This window comes from Dermacentor variabilis, unplaced genomic scaffold (assembly GCF_050947875.1).
Source record: "Dermacentor variabilis isolate Ectoservices unplaced genomic scaffold, ASM5094787v1 scaffold_12, whole genome shotgun sequence".
Lineage (NCBI taxonomy): Eukaryota > Metazoa > Arthropoda > Arachnida > Ixodida > Ixodidae > Dermacentor > Dermacentor variabilis.
Window position 1 is genome coordinate 40,471,685 of NW_027460280.1, and position 13,136 is coordinate 40,484,820.

A 13,136-nucleotide genomic window follows, 5' to 3' on the forward strand; every position below is an offset into this window, starting at 1 on the left:
GGAAGGATTCAGAGGTGAAAGAAGAAATCTCAAATTCTTCCAAAGGAGTGATATGCGCTATGGCGATACCGTGTGGCAGCACATGCGATGAAAATCCAAAATTGAGGATGGGCACGCGAGCGCAGTTTTCGCGGATCTGGATTAAAGTGCTCAGTAGGGCAATATTGCGCGACAAAACCATGTCAGTAAGCAGCAACACGATGTACTCGCCATCAGGTACGGGAGGACAGGGCGTCAGGAGGACATTTGTAGCCACCTGTGGAGACAGCCTTGCAAACTCTGCAGAACATAAGCAGTGTGAATGAAGCACAAGTTGTTGCGTCGGCAGGAAGCGGCGATCCAACTGTACAACACCTGAGGAGCAGTCAATTTGGGCAGAGTGTTTCGAAAGGAAGTCGAGGCCGAGAATTAGGTCGTGCAGACAGTCCTCAAGGACGATGAACTAAACAATGGTATAATGGCCCCCAATGGTCACACGTGCCGTGCACATTACAAGAACAGGTGAAACACTCCCCCCGGCAACTCGCACAGTGCACGGTACGGCGGGCATCAGAGCCTTTTTGCGCCTTTGGCGGAGAGCAGCGCTCATAACTGAAAGCTGCGCTCCTGTGCCAACGAGATGTAACAGGAACGCCATCAACTTCAATGTCAAGTAGGTTTTCACGTGTAGGCAGGGTCAACAGGGGATTTCTGGGCCAGGTCGGAGTTGCAGCTTCACCTCCGGGAGCCGCACCGCCTCGTTTCCCGAAGTGAAGCGACCGGTTGCAGATGGGGACGAAGAGCGGTGAACGAGAGGCGAACGGGACCTATGATCTTGCAGAGACGGGGAGCGGCTGGATCTTGGTGGAGCACTGTCAGCATTGATGTTCCTAGTCGACGTACAGGGCAAGAAAGTACGACTGTCTGGCACTTGGTGGTAGTGACTCGGAGATGACCACCGAGGAGGCGACGACCAGTGGTTGTGGCAATGACGGGGAATGTGTCCAGTACCGGAACAATTGAAACAGATGGGTTTATCATCCAGTGTGCACCAGTCAGCTGGGTTGCGACGGAGTAGTGGAAAGCTCTGCGCCTGGGAGCAAGCGGCCGGAGAAATCTGGTAGGTGTTTGTATGGCGGACCGGGCAGAGAGATGGAATGCCAAAACTTGCTATTTCCTCCCGAATGACCACATGTATAATGGAGATAGCGGGCATGCTTTCCTGACAATCGGAACGAACTGGAGCTGGAGCCATGTCGGAGCCGGAGCCCGTGGCTGCCGCGGGATGCCGCCACGAGTCCACTGGCTAAGCGCACTGCGGCTCGCTGAGCACAAGCATATTTGGCTTATGTTTAGCATTTCGTAGGCACCAAAGGTGGAAGTCATGGCAAATGCACGCCACAGTGACATTTAGAAGGCACTGGAGCATTGTGGGCCTGCCCCACTGCGCTGTAGCCTTCGCAGTGCAATGCAGTGAGGTAAGGATGGGAGCACAGCTGAGGCCGTGTTTGAGTGCCTATAACTCCGCTTCTGCTGAAAGCATTGAAGTGCTTTTTGCGGCAAAGTGGTTCTGAAATAGCCTATCTTCACTTCAAATGTCTTTCTCCACTTCGATAAAAAGTGGTTCAGGGCCCCTTTAATAAATTTTCTATTTTAAGATCTACAAGTAAACACATTAACTCTGACATTACTGTCTGCATAAATTTAGCTTTCTTTTCTGCGTATAGCTTCCAGTCAGAAGCTATACCTCACACTACGTTGGGACCAATGCTATAAATACATTGCAATATGCTGCAACAGTTGCAAGTAGCCGAGGTAGGCAAGGCAGAATTCTCTATTAAGTCACACCCCTCACAAACAGTAAGGAATAATTAGGCACTGAAAATGAACTGAGTGAATGAACACCTTGGAGAAACCAATTTTATAAGTATTTTTATGAATCTCAGGACAGGAAGCAGCACAGTACCTCTCAATATCTCTGGGTTTAAGCAATAAAATTTCTATAGGGTATTTGACTAGTTGCCTAATGACAGGTCCAATAATGCCCACAATAGCTTTGAAACATTTTACAAAGACAAAACTAATTGAATATATGATGACTTGCAGCACAGCAGTGTAAGCTTGCAATCACATCAATAGGGAGACTCGCAAATAAGTGAATTGGTCTGCTGCAGTGAGACCCTACTTGGTCTCACTCCTCTTGCAGAGCGTCGCAAACTTGAATGCCTAAAATTCCTTAACAAGTTAATCAATTCTCCTCGCCTCTCCTCTCTTGATAACTACTTGACTTATTCCAAACCCTCATGTACGAGGCGTCACCATGCTCTAAATATCTCAACCTTTTTTGCCCGCACTGATTCCTTTAAACACAGTTTTTTTTCCATCAACAGTGTAAGTCTGGAATTTATTACCAGGCAACAGCCATTCACTACCACTGAAACAATTCACGCAAGCTTTTTCATAAGTGTTGTATGTTTGTTGTTCATCCCACTCCTGCAACAGTCTCACTGAGGCTGCAGTATGTACGAATAAATAAACAAAATAATAAATTTGTTTAGACTTGAACCATTGATATCTCAAATGTATGTTAAGAGGCACCCAGAATCAAATAAGTCACAGCTACATTCACAGCTACTTGTTCAAGAGAAAACTGTTAACATAAGCTACTGTTTTCCTGCGGCAAGTTGTTGTTTCATCCACTTTAATTTCCATTAATTTATCGTTTCTTTATTTCATTTATTAAGCACAAGTAATTTCCCCTATGTTGTCCTTGGTTTCAGTGTTTGTTGGCTTTTCATAAAATGACTAATAAAAATTGGGCCCCTTGGTTAACCCCCTTTCTTCTTGTTTATTACATAATGAAGGTCTCGAATCCAGCTACATTGATGCCTTCAGGTAGCATACGTGGGTTATTGACCAGTTGCCTTCACCCAAAAAGATCACGTTCTCAAAACGCCTGCAGCAAAAGAGGACGTTCCACGTCCGCCGTCAAGGTCCGTGAGTGGTGGCGCTTGCTAACACTCCCAGGGTTCTACTACGACACAAAAATACCCAAGAAAGTGGATGGGGAAACAGCGCCGCGGTAGCTCAATTGGTAGAGCATCGCACGCGAAATACGAAGGTTGTGGGTTCAGTTCCCACCTGCGGGAAGTTGTTGTTTCATCCACTTCAATTTCCATTAATTTATCGTTTCTTTATTTCATTTATTAAGCACAAGTAATTTCCCCTATGTTGTCCTTGGTGTCAGTGTTTGTTGGCTTCTCATGATATGTTTTCCCACTTGCGTTATCACCATCATTTGCCACTACAAATAATGCAGCCAGAGGCAATATCAGCAAATCATATGGAACCAAAACAGTCATAACTCCTGGCAGCTGAACAGACTTACATTTGACTGAGAGAAGTGAATGGACAGATCATTAACAGACAATGTGAAAAGCTCTGCAAGTAGGCTTGTCCACAAAACACGGAGTACTGCCACAAAAATGGCAGTGCCCCTGCTCAAAGTCAGTTTGCACATGGCCAACCAGCACAAAATAAATGAGCTGGAGAGAGTTTATAAGTTTACACATTAGTAAATTAACTACTTGCAAAAATATAGTTTACAAGTGAATAAAATGGCATATCACTGTGTGGGAGTACAATCCCTGCTAAATTTTCAAATTAGATGAAATACTTCTTGCCAATGAGTAGTCAACACGTGAAAGCACTGGTTTACAATAGGCTTATACTTCAAAAATAATGCTGAAGTTCTGTAATACATATGTGATCTTGCATTAGATTCCAGTGTCTCTAAAATTAAGAAGTAACAATGTTGATAATAATTTAGGATACCAATTTAATCAAGGTATAGTAATGTGGAATGCATCCTACTTACCACAGCCTGTATTCTTGCCCACACATCAGCCAAGCTATACATCGGTATACCATTGTCAGGTCCTTGGGTATCCTAGAATTTCAATGTACACTTATTTCTCTTTCTTTTGTTTCACAACTAACAAAGAAATGGCAAGATAACACCACTTGCAAACCAAATACCATATACAGTGCTGGCAATCAGATAAGCGTTCTGCTCTCATCATACATTAACCTTAAGTTCACACATCATAAAAACCAATAAATAAGCTTCAAGCTGTAGAAAAACCATGATCAAACTTAATATCAGTTCGGATTTAACAACCCTTTTGAAGCAGGCAATTAGGCAAGAATTTTGCTCCCATTCATAAACCAGTTTGCTGATCATAAAAATAAACGAGCATAAAACCAGAAAAACCATGACGATTTAAGGAGACTCACAGATCCATTTTTGTTACTAAGGCTAATTATATTAAATTTATGCACAATATAGAGTTTGTTCTATTTTCATAGATAACTTTAGTTTCTCAATATCTGTTTAACCTCTTGTGCTTCCTGGAAGTCGGAAAAGTATGGTTGTTTGTGCAAGGTTTGGGCTTCATACAAAATCTTTTAGCTTTATTATTGAAAAAGAAAAACTTAGTGTTGAGTATATTTATTTATTTATTTAGAACATATTGCACACCCTTCAGTCTAAGCAGAGAACACTGATGGGTTTCCTGAAAACCAATGACCACAATTGCTGGAAGTTACAATAAAGCCTAGGTAGTCCTTGCATTCACATCCTTGACAATGTGCATGTACAATTTGGCCAAGATTGAGTCACACTGATTACATGAATTTTTGTGCCCAAAAAGTAAAAACCAGTGCAAGATTAAACAAAAAAGCAAAAAACGATGTTTCAACGTTTCTAAACATGCTTATTACTATTGCAGATGACCAATTTAATTAAATTATACAAGAATGCAGACTTGTCTTTCCAGAAGAAGTGTCTGAACTGCCAGAAGAAACATGTTTTGTTATTACTCTTAGCTCTTATCTGTACTACTGTTGCTTTAAACATTGTATAACATCATAAGTGTCTTTAACAGGAGGTCCCGATACAGTCTTTGACTATGGGACCTCCTTATGTATACTATGCACATGTATTTATCTGTATTTTTTACTAATACATAAATTATGAAAAAAAAAAACTTCAAAATTATCCTGCTGGTATCCTCAGAACCATTGAGAGGTTTCTTACCCAGCTGAGCTTTCTTTGCTACACTGCAATAACAAAATTTAACTTCAGCCGTTTTGTGTTTCAGATATTCTTTTGATTCTTCTCTAGTCTCTCCGGTTACACAGAGCAATCAACTCTTGAGTTGGAAGAACATCCAGCCCAACTCCTGTAGAATCTCTTCAAAGCCTTTGTGGCCTCTGTTAAACCAAAATATGGCTATAGAAGTGGCGATTTCCATAATAGTGCATGAAGCAGATATTGTTTAGGGGCACAGCAACCAAATCACGCTGCTGAGACTCAGCCACCATTTTCGGGTTTGCCCAGAAACAGAGAACCAACAGCTTTTCGCTTGACAGCCTCACATATGTAGAAAGTATAGCCTTCGCCAGAACACTGGTAAAAAGTCAAGAAGGAGCTGGTGCCAACACAGCCAGGCTAATGCTTGCTTATTGTTACAGCAGGAAAGCTCACAATCTATGCAAAACTTACGATTGTGAGCCTCATCAGAAGAGTATGAATTTTGATTTGAAAAATTTGATTTGTCGACCCGCATCTCCCCTTAAGGCCATACAAAGACGACTGGAAAACCATGAATTAGGTTTTTATTTACCTTACATACGTAATGGGCAAATGGTGCAACAGGGAGGCACAGGAGTGACAAACATAGAGGACACTGTCTCGGACAACATCCGTACACAAAATTTTGCAGAAATGGCAGCTGTGGGCAAAGTCACGCTGTCCAGATTGTCTTTATACCCTTACTTTCATTGGTGAGATGGTTTTTGGCTCTCCAAGTGCTACACAGCTGCTTCGAACCGATTTGCTTTGAGTTTGTATTAAACTGTAACTTTCATAGCCACCAAAATTGGCACTCGTTAGGCCCGACTACCTTAGTAGTATGACCATGAAAAAAAAAATCGCCACTGGCTGGAGAGGTGGTGGGAAACAAGCAATTGAGGGAAGTGGCACATTGGCGATTGGGTTCGAAATCATTCCCACTGGCTAGGCCAATGGCCAAAGAAGCAGGCGGCAACTAAAGCGTGTGTCCTACCAAGTTTGTCAGTGCCCTTCGTGGATTGAATCACATGCAGGCACACAGCTCTGCATGGACCGAATTCACACAATACAGCATAAGGTGCTGACATTACACAGTTAAGGTTGCGCAATCTGCACTTCGCTGTGTAGTAACGACATGTGATGCACTTTGGAATGTGCGACAGGAGATTGTGAAGTGTTTCCATCGTCTCAACCATCGTGAAATGATAAGTTGATGTTGCTTCACTGATTCACAGCACTGAGCAAAACTGTGAAAATTAACTTTCTGTACTACTAGCATAAAAATGAACAAAATTAATTTTTTCCCTCAAGATTAGTTTTTCCTGACTGCCTGATTATTGGACACTTCTGAACAAAATCTTTAGAGGCAAGAAACTAGTTTTATATTTTTTGAGTTATTCCAAAATAAGTTGGGAATATAGCGGTTAACATTTTTTCATATTGCCTCCTCAACACACTGTAAACAAAACATGGCAGTATCACAGCTAAAGTAGGAAGAGAACTCACCACCATAGCATGCATGTTCGTCAAAACACACTCATGTCCAGTGGCCACAGTGTGAAATTGCTCAAACAGCAGATCCAACAAGTCTAGAAGCAGCCGTGGTTGCAGAGCTGAAGCTGTCTGTGCAGAACCATTGCTCGTGTCCAGAAGCACCTGGGTTGTCCGCCGCACCATTGCTAATAGCTCAGTCTGGCAGCGTTCCTTGATGAGCTGTCAAAAGAAAACAACCATGCAGGCTCATGATGCACAAGAACAGTCAGCTAGGACTAACAAATTTTGGGTTTGCTTAACAGCAAGAATACATTTTCTGGTGGATAAATGTCTTGGCCATTGTAATTCACTAACAATGCTTTTCATGAAATGTATGTTATCCTTCAGAGAGTATGAAACGCAGATGAGAATTACTTATTGCAGCTATGTGAAAATGCAACTAATTTACCGGAGCATGATTAGCTAGTGGTAGTAAGGAAACAGCATAGTCCAGCACAGCCCAAAGAGAACTTTATTCACTTCTCGACAGGTATACTCACAAATAGAACTATCATTTTCATTCTGAGCTTGTGCAAAAGATGGCCACTGCATGACTGCATGACTGCGAGCTACTAAAGACTACATCAGGAACTGTAACTTATCTATGAAATTGGATTTATAGAGCGGCATTGTGAACTCAGCTTCTCCATGGTGCCTGCAGAGAGTAGACGTATGCAAATATTCGAAACTTTCAAATGATAAATAAAACATTATCACATTAAATTCAGTCTGTGAAACAAATAGTCACTGTTCAAAAATTGAAAGAATTTTTTAATGGTGTTTCAATACTTCATGTAGTCAACTGTGCATGACCAAATATGAAAGTCAAGCAAAAATGCAATAACTTCCATCGCATCCACAGTGGACAAAACATACTAAAGCACGCTGCATTGCTCAAGGAGCCAAACTTTTTGGGCAAAACCATGATCATCTGAATAGAATTTTGTTCAAACATGGTAGTATACCTGTATTGCAGCTGTACTACAATGAAATTTTGGACTATGTAAAAAGCAAAGTTTAAGGGTCCCTGAAAGTCTCTTGTTAACTAATCATAGAATGGCCTCACAAATCTCCTGCTGCAAAAATGTTTCAAATCCCTAAACTAGTTAGATGTAGTTACTGCATCAATGAGTGACTTTCTCTCTCTTATCATGTCCATTAGCGTGCTGGAAGCTACACGGGACAGGTGGCAAGGCTCCGCCCAAAAGTTCAGATGTTTCACCAGTCAGAAGGCTTGTCACAGCACCCCATGGCAGCCACGGCATCTACCCTATGCAGTCCGTCCCTACTACCTTGGAGGCCATGTGCAGCAGACGCAGCTATGTGCATCTGTCATGTGTAGACTGCCAGTGCAAAGATGAATACCTTTTCTGTCCTTTTGAGATCGCTGACATATATTATTCATTTCCTTACCTCAAAATCAGCAATAACAGTATTACTGAGAATGTTCCCACGATTGCAAAATCACCTGATGGCTGTTGGTGGGCTTCAGTGGTTGCGATAATGACATGGTGAAGGCAAGGGCAAGCGATTAGTCACAATTTTTGACACAAGGCTATAAATTCCCAGCTGCATGCAGTGCAATAATTGGCTCACATGTTCACCAAAGAGAGCGGTTTGGATCAGAGAGCAAATGGGTATAGCCAATATTCTAATTGACATTAAGAGAAAAAAATGGAGCTGGGCAGCTCATATAATGCGCAGGTTAGGTAACCGTTGAGCCATTAGGGTTATAGAATGGGTTCCAAGAGAAGGGAAGCACAGTCGAGGACGGCAGAAGACTAGGCAGGGCGATTAAATTAGGAAATTCTCGGGCGATAGTTGGAATCAGTTGGCGCGCGACAGAGGTAATTAGAGATTGCAGGGAGAGGCCTTCGTCCTGCAGTGGACATAAAATAGGTGGATGATGATGATGATGTACTGTTTATAACCAATTTATCCAAAGTGAAGTTTCATTGCAGTTGGGCTTTGTTTGCTTCTATGTATAGATGCATCAACTGTATACTCATCGTATTAAATCTGAATACGTTTACTATCAGCATACTTGATACAATACTAGCACCAGCCATCACAACTATTTGAACTGAAGGAAAGGCACTTTTTTTCACCCTGCCATTCCCGCAGATGATACGCATTTCAGGTTTGGTCGCAAAAGTATACAAAGATGTTAACTGGCCTACAATGCTGCCTTTCTAAACTTTATACAGTAATGCATGGCTGGGTATGCTTCAAAAGAACCCCGAGTTATGGAATAAACTGCCTAGCTGCTCCTAATGCTTCCTTGGTGCTTTTAATAAAGTATGTTATATAACTTGCAGTGTAATAAACTTTTTAATGCAGTGAACACCAAGATGCAAAAATTGTTTGACAACATTGGTGACAAGGCTGTACATTGTTTGCAAACTATTAAAAAAATATTCTTTATTTGATTCAATTTGCTTCTGGCACTACTGAATTCGTACACGATTTGGTTTCAAACACTGCTCGCACACCCTTAGCAGAGAGACTTATTCGGGAAATTCCACAATGCCAAAAGTACACAACAAATAACCCAAATACGAGTGATCGAAAGATTATATAATTTGTAGATGGCTCAAATGTTATGTGAATGAAAACAAGAGATTCATGGCATGCCATATATAATGTACCACTGGCAACAAGGAACATAAGAAAACTTTAGCAATAATGCAAACTAAAAGCTAAATGTGGCTGAACTTGTTTGGTTATAGCCCAAAATGTTCAAGCAAATTTCACCCCCTCCCCCTGAATTTCACAGTACCTGCTTTTGATAACATGCATGTCCTAAAGAAATGTTAGTACATGCAACAACCCGTCTAGCATATCTTACTTCACATAGTCTGCAGCATTTAAAAAAAACAGTTTCCAAGTGACTTAATCTTCACCTACACTATACTACATATAGAGCATGTGCATATATAAGATGTCACTTTTTAATGCAACATACTTTCTACACCAACTCTTTAAATTTAAAAACAGCATCCATCTAATGCCCTCTGCACAGTCCTTTGTTCTGTTTTCTAATGTACTGCCTTGCCATGTACTACTTTGTGCTGTCTGCAAATAATAAAGCAAATGTGAAAACTGAACCGTTTTTTAGAAATTGCACCACTAGGGGAGCAACAGGCAGGAGTTTGAATTTAAACGGGGAAGAAGGAATAGGGATAACAAAAACTAATAAAAAGTAAACAAATATAAAAAAATTATTTCTAGGGTTTTACGTGCCACGACCACAATCTGATTATGAGGCATGCTGTAGTGGGGGACTTTGGATGAATTTTGACCACCTGGGGTTTTTTAATGTGCACCCAATGCACAGTACACAGGCATTTTTGCATTTTGCCTCCATCAAAATGCGGCCGCCACGGCCGGAATTTGATCTCGCAATCTCAAGCTCACAGCATAATGTCAAAGCCACTAAGCAACCACGGCAGGTCCAAACAAATTTTGGTACATAGAAAATTTAAACCTACTGTAGCAACTGCGGTACTTGACCACAAGACAACAGATACTGCACCCCAAAGCAGCAGCCAAACAGTGGCATCAGGCAACCCGACGGAATTTTGCGACTGTCTACAGACAGCCAAGCTTCAAAAAACAGACCAAAACGAAGATGCTTCAGCCCAGGGCATCTGGTGGAACATATGCAAAAGAAGCAAACACTGCATCCCAGCTGGTGTCAGATGACCACAGGTCCAGGGACAACAGATGGAGCAGAGACGCATTAGACTTCTGATCGGGCAGGTGCTAAGAGGCCCGCACGAAAGAAGCTGGCCTGCAACTTTGTGCGTGGCCAGGCACCATCATTACCAACTCCGGTGGTCACTGCCCACGAGATTTACGATCAACCAAGCCTCCACATCTACAGAAGCCATAGCACTAAACTCTACTGGGGAGTATTCTGCAATTGTCCACCTAGTGGACATGTCCATTTCATCTGCTGCTCAAGTTCTGATTGGCTGGGCTAGGGTATGCGTGAGACAGGCGCCCCCAGCCAATCAGCACTTCAGCAGAAGATGAAATGGACATGTCTACTAGGTGGACACTTACAGAATACCCCCTCCAGAGAACCAACACTGCGCGGCACCACATCGGGTGATGGACATTTGAACTGCGAGCTCGCTGTTGAATTCTCATGCTGTTTCCTAATGCACGCTTTCCTGTTATGTTACATTCGATATTAGATGTTTTGTTTTCTGTTAACTGTTTCTTTTATTTTTTTTTGGTCATATATTTCTTGCATGTATTTTGATTCTGGGTTCGCAATATAACTTTTGCTTATTTGCATCTGGTGTCTTGAGTCTGTTCTCTTCACATAGCACCCACAAGCGTGACACTAAAGTTCCTAAACGAGAAGAAAGAGGGTTAAATGCGGGGCCCGATATTTATTAGTCATATCGTAAGAAGCCAACGAACACTGACACCAAGGACAACATAGGGGAAATTACTTGTGCGTTATAACTGAAATAAAGAAATGATAAATTAATGGAAATCAAAGTGGATGAAAAAACAACTTGCCGCAGGTGGGGAACGATCCCACGCGAAGATTGTGGGATCCACTTTGATTTCCATTAATTTATCGTTTCTTTATTTCAGTTATAAAGCACAAGTAATTTCCCGTATGTTGCCCTTGGTGTCAGTGTTCGTTGGCTTCTTACGATATGACTAATAAAAATCGGACCCTTCGGTTAAGCCCCTTTCTTCTCGTTCATTACATAACGAGGGTCTCGAAACCGACAACATTGATGCCTTCAGGTAGCCTGTGTGGGCTTATTGACCAGTTACCTTCACCCAAAAAATATCACGTTCTCGTGACGCCTGCTGCAGAAAGGATGTTCCACATCCACCACCAAGGTTTGTGAGTGGTGGCACTGGCTAACACTTCCAGGGTTCTACTAGGAAACATAAATACCCACGAAAGTGGATGGGAAAACGGCGCCGCGGTAGCTCGATTGGTAGAGCATCGCATGTGTAATGCGAAGGTTTTGGGATCGTTCCCCACCAGCGTTCTTTATCCACTTTGGTTTCGATTAATTTATTGTTTCTTTATTTCATTTCTTAAGCGCAAGTAATTTCCCCTATGTTGTCCTTGGTGTCAGTGTTTGTTGGCTTCTTATGATATGACTAAAGTTCCTACAAATTCAGGCATCTACGACAGGACTTGCTCTTGTTAAGCCCTTATAGAGCTTCACCTTGAGAGTGCGCGGCTGAAAATGTGTCTTGAGAGGTTATTACAACTTGGCAAGCGATTAGGCACATCGGGCATGGACTTAAGGAGCTGGATAGATGAGGAGAGGGTGAGAGGAAGAGACCAGCATACAGCTGACCATACAGCAGCTAAAGAGGCAGAGGAAGCAGCCAGAGCTTGCTTATGAGAAGAGAAAGCAGTTCTTGAGCTTAAGCTGCAGTTACAAGAACAGCAGGCAAGGTTAGCTCCGGCGGCTGGCAGTAATCCGTCAGCACTGTTTCAAGTTCTAGTTTCAGCGAAGGTTTACCAAAGCCCACACAAGCTTATTCCCCATTCAACAAGGGAAGAGACTTTAGCTGCATGCATATATCCAATGATTTGAGAGTGGCCAATAGTCAAGGATGGCCATGAGATAAATGGGCGTTGTCTATCAGCATGTGCTTAACTGGAGAATCACCGAGTGCTACTAGTTGTATGGTGGCCTAGAATGCCGTGGACTACACTAAGCTGAAGCGAACTCTCCGAGATGCAAGAATGGAAAACTCCGATGCAAGGAGACAGTTTGCTGGTTGTCTTGCGGGATACTTCGACCATTGGCAGCAGATGACCAAGATGGAGCATACTTAAGAGGACCTCTGAGATAAAATAATTTGGGACAGTTTCTTCAACAAAGTCAAAAGAAAGAACGGGGCCGCAGAGGTCTGGACACGCTCACTAAGGCTGCAGACCACTATTCCAAAGCTCAAGGTCTGATCAACCTTGGAAAGAGCAAAGGGGAAATGGAACCTGAAAAGTATGCAGGGCAAGTTAAGGTCACAGATGAGCAAAATGTAAAGGAAAAACTATACTGTTTCCTTCACAACAAGCTAAGGTATAGAGCGGCAGACTATTGGTCGAAAATGAGACCACCTAATCAGAAGAGGGCTCCCTGCACAAAATGTCGAAATAATGGCCAAGTGTTATGCTCTATGGTCGTAGAGAGCAAACTAAGTGTTTTTGAAATAAAAGGCTGTTCTTCCAGTGGTACTCAAGTTGAGACGCACGAAGTAAATTAAATCACCACTGAACAGAATGCCAGCGGCGATGGCATGCTTGAGCGATGTAGCAAGGACAATGCTAGAATGTTCCCATGCCGTATTATTGGCTATAACAATTAAATTTGGATAATTGGTGTCTATGCTAAAGGAAAAGGAACCCAAAATTCAGGAAAAAAAATATGTAAATCACTTTTCCACCCCCACCTTTATACCATGCAAACCGCATGGCACACCTCCAGTCTCTCTT

At 42.3% G+C, this 13,136-nt stretch overlaps 1 protein-coding gene across 4 annotated transcripts in view; it reads right to left on the reverse strand.

Annotated features, from left to right (window-relative positions):
* Positions 1-13,136, reverse strand: part of Sec8 (exocyst complex component secretory 8) — a 130,844-nt gene that overhangs the window by 67,851 nt on the left and 49,857 nt on the right. For all 4 annotated transcript variants that reach the window (XM_075676611.1, XM_075676612.1, XM_075676613.1 and 1 more), the window contains 2 exons: positions 6,620-6,826; positions 3,857-3,928 (listed from right to left, as the gene is read on the reverse strand). In XM_075676611.1, coding sequence (XP_075532726.1) covers positions 3,857-3,928; positions 6,620-6,826 — 279 coding nt within the window. The remainder of the gene's footprint in view (positions 1-3,856; positions 3,929-6,619; positions 6,827-13,136) is intronic.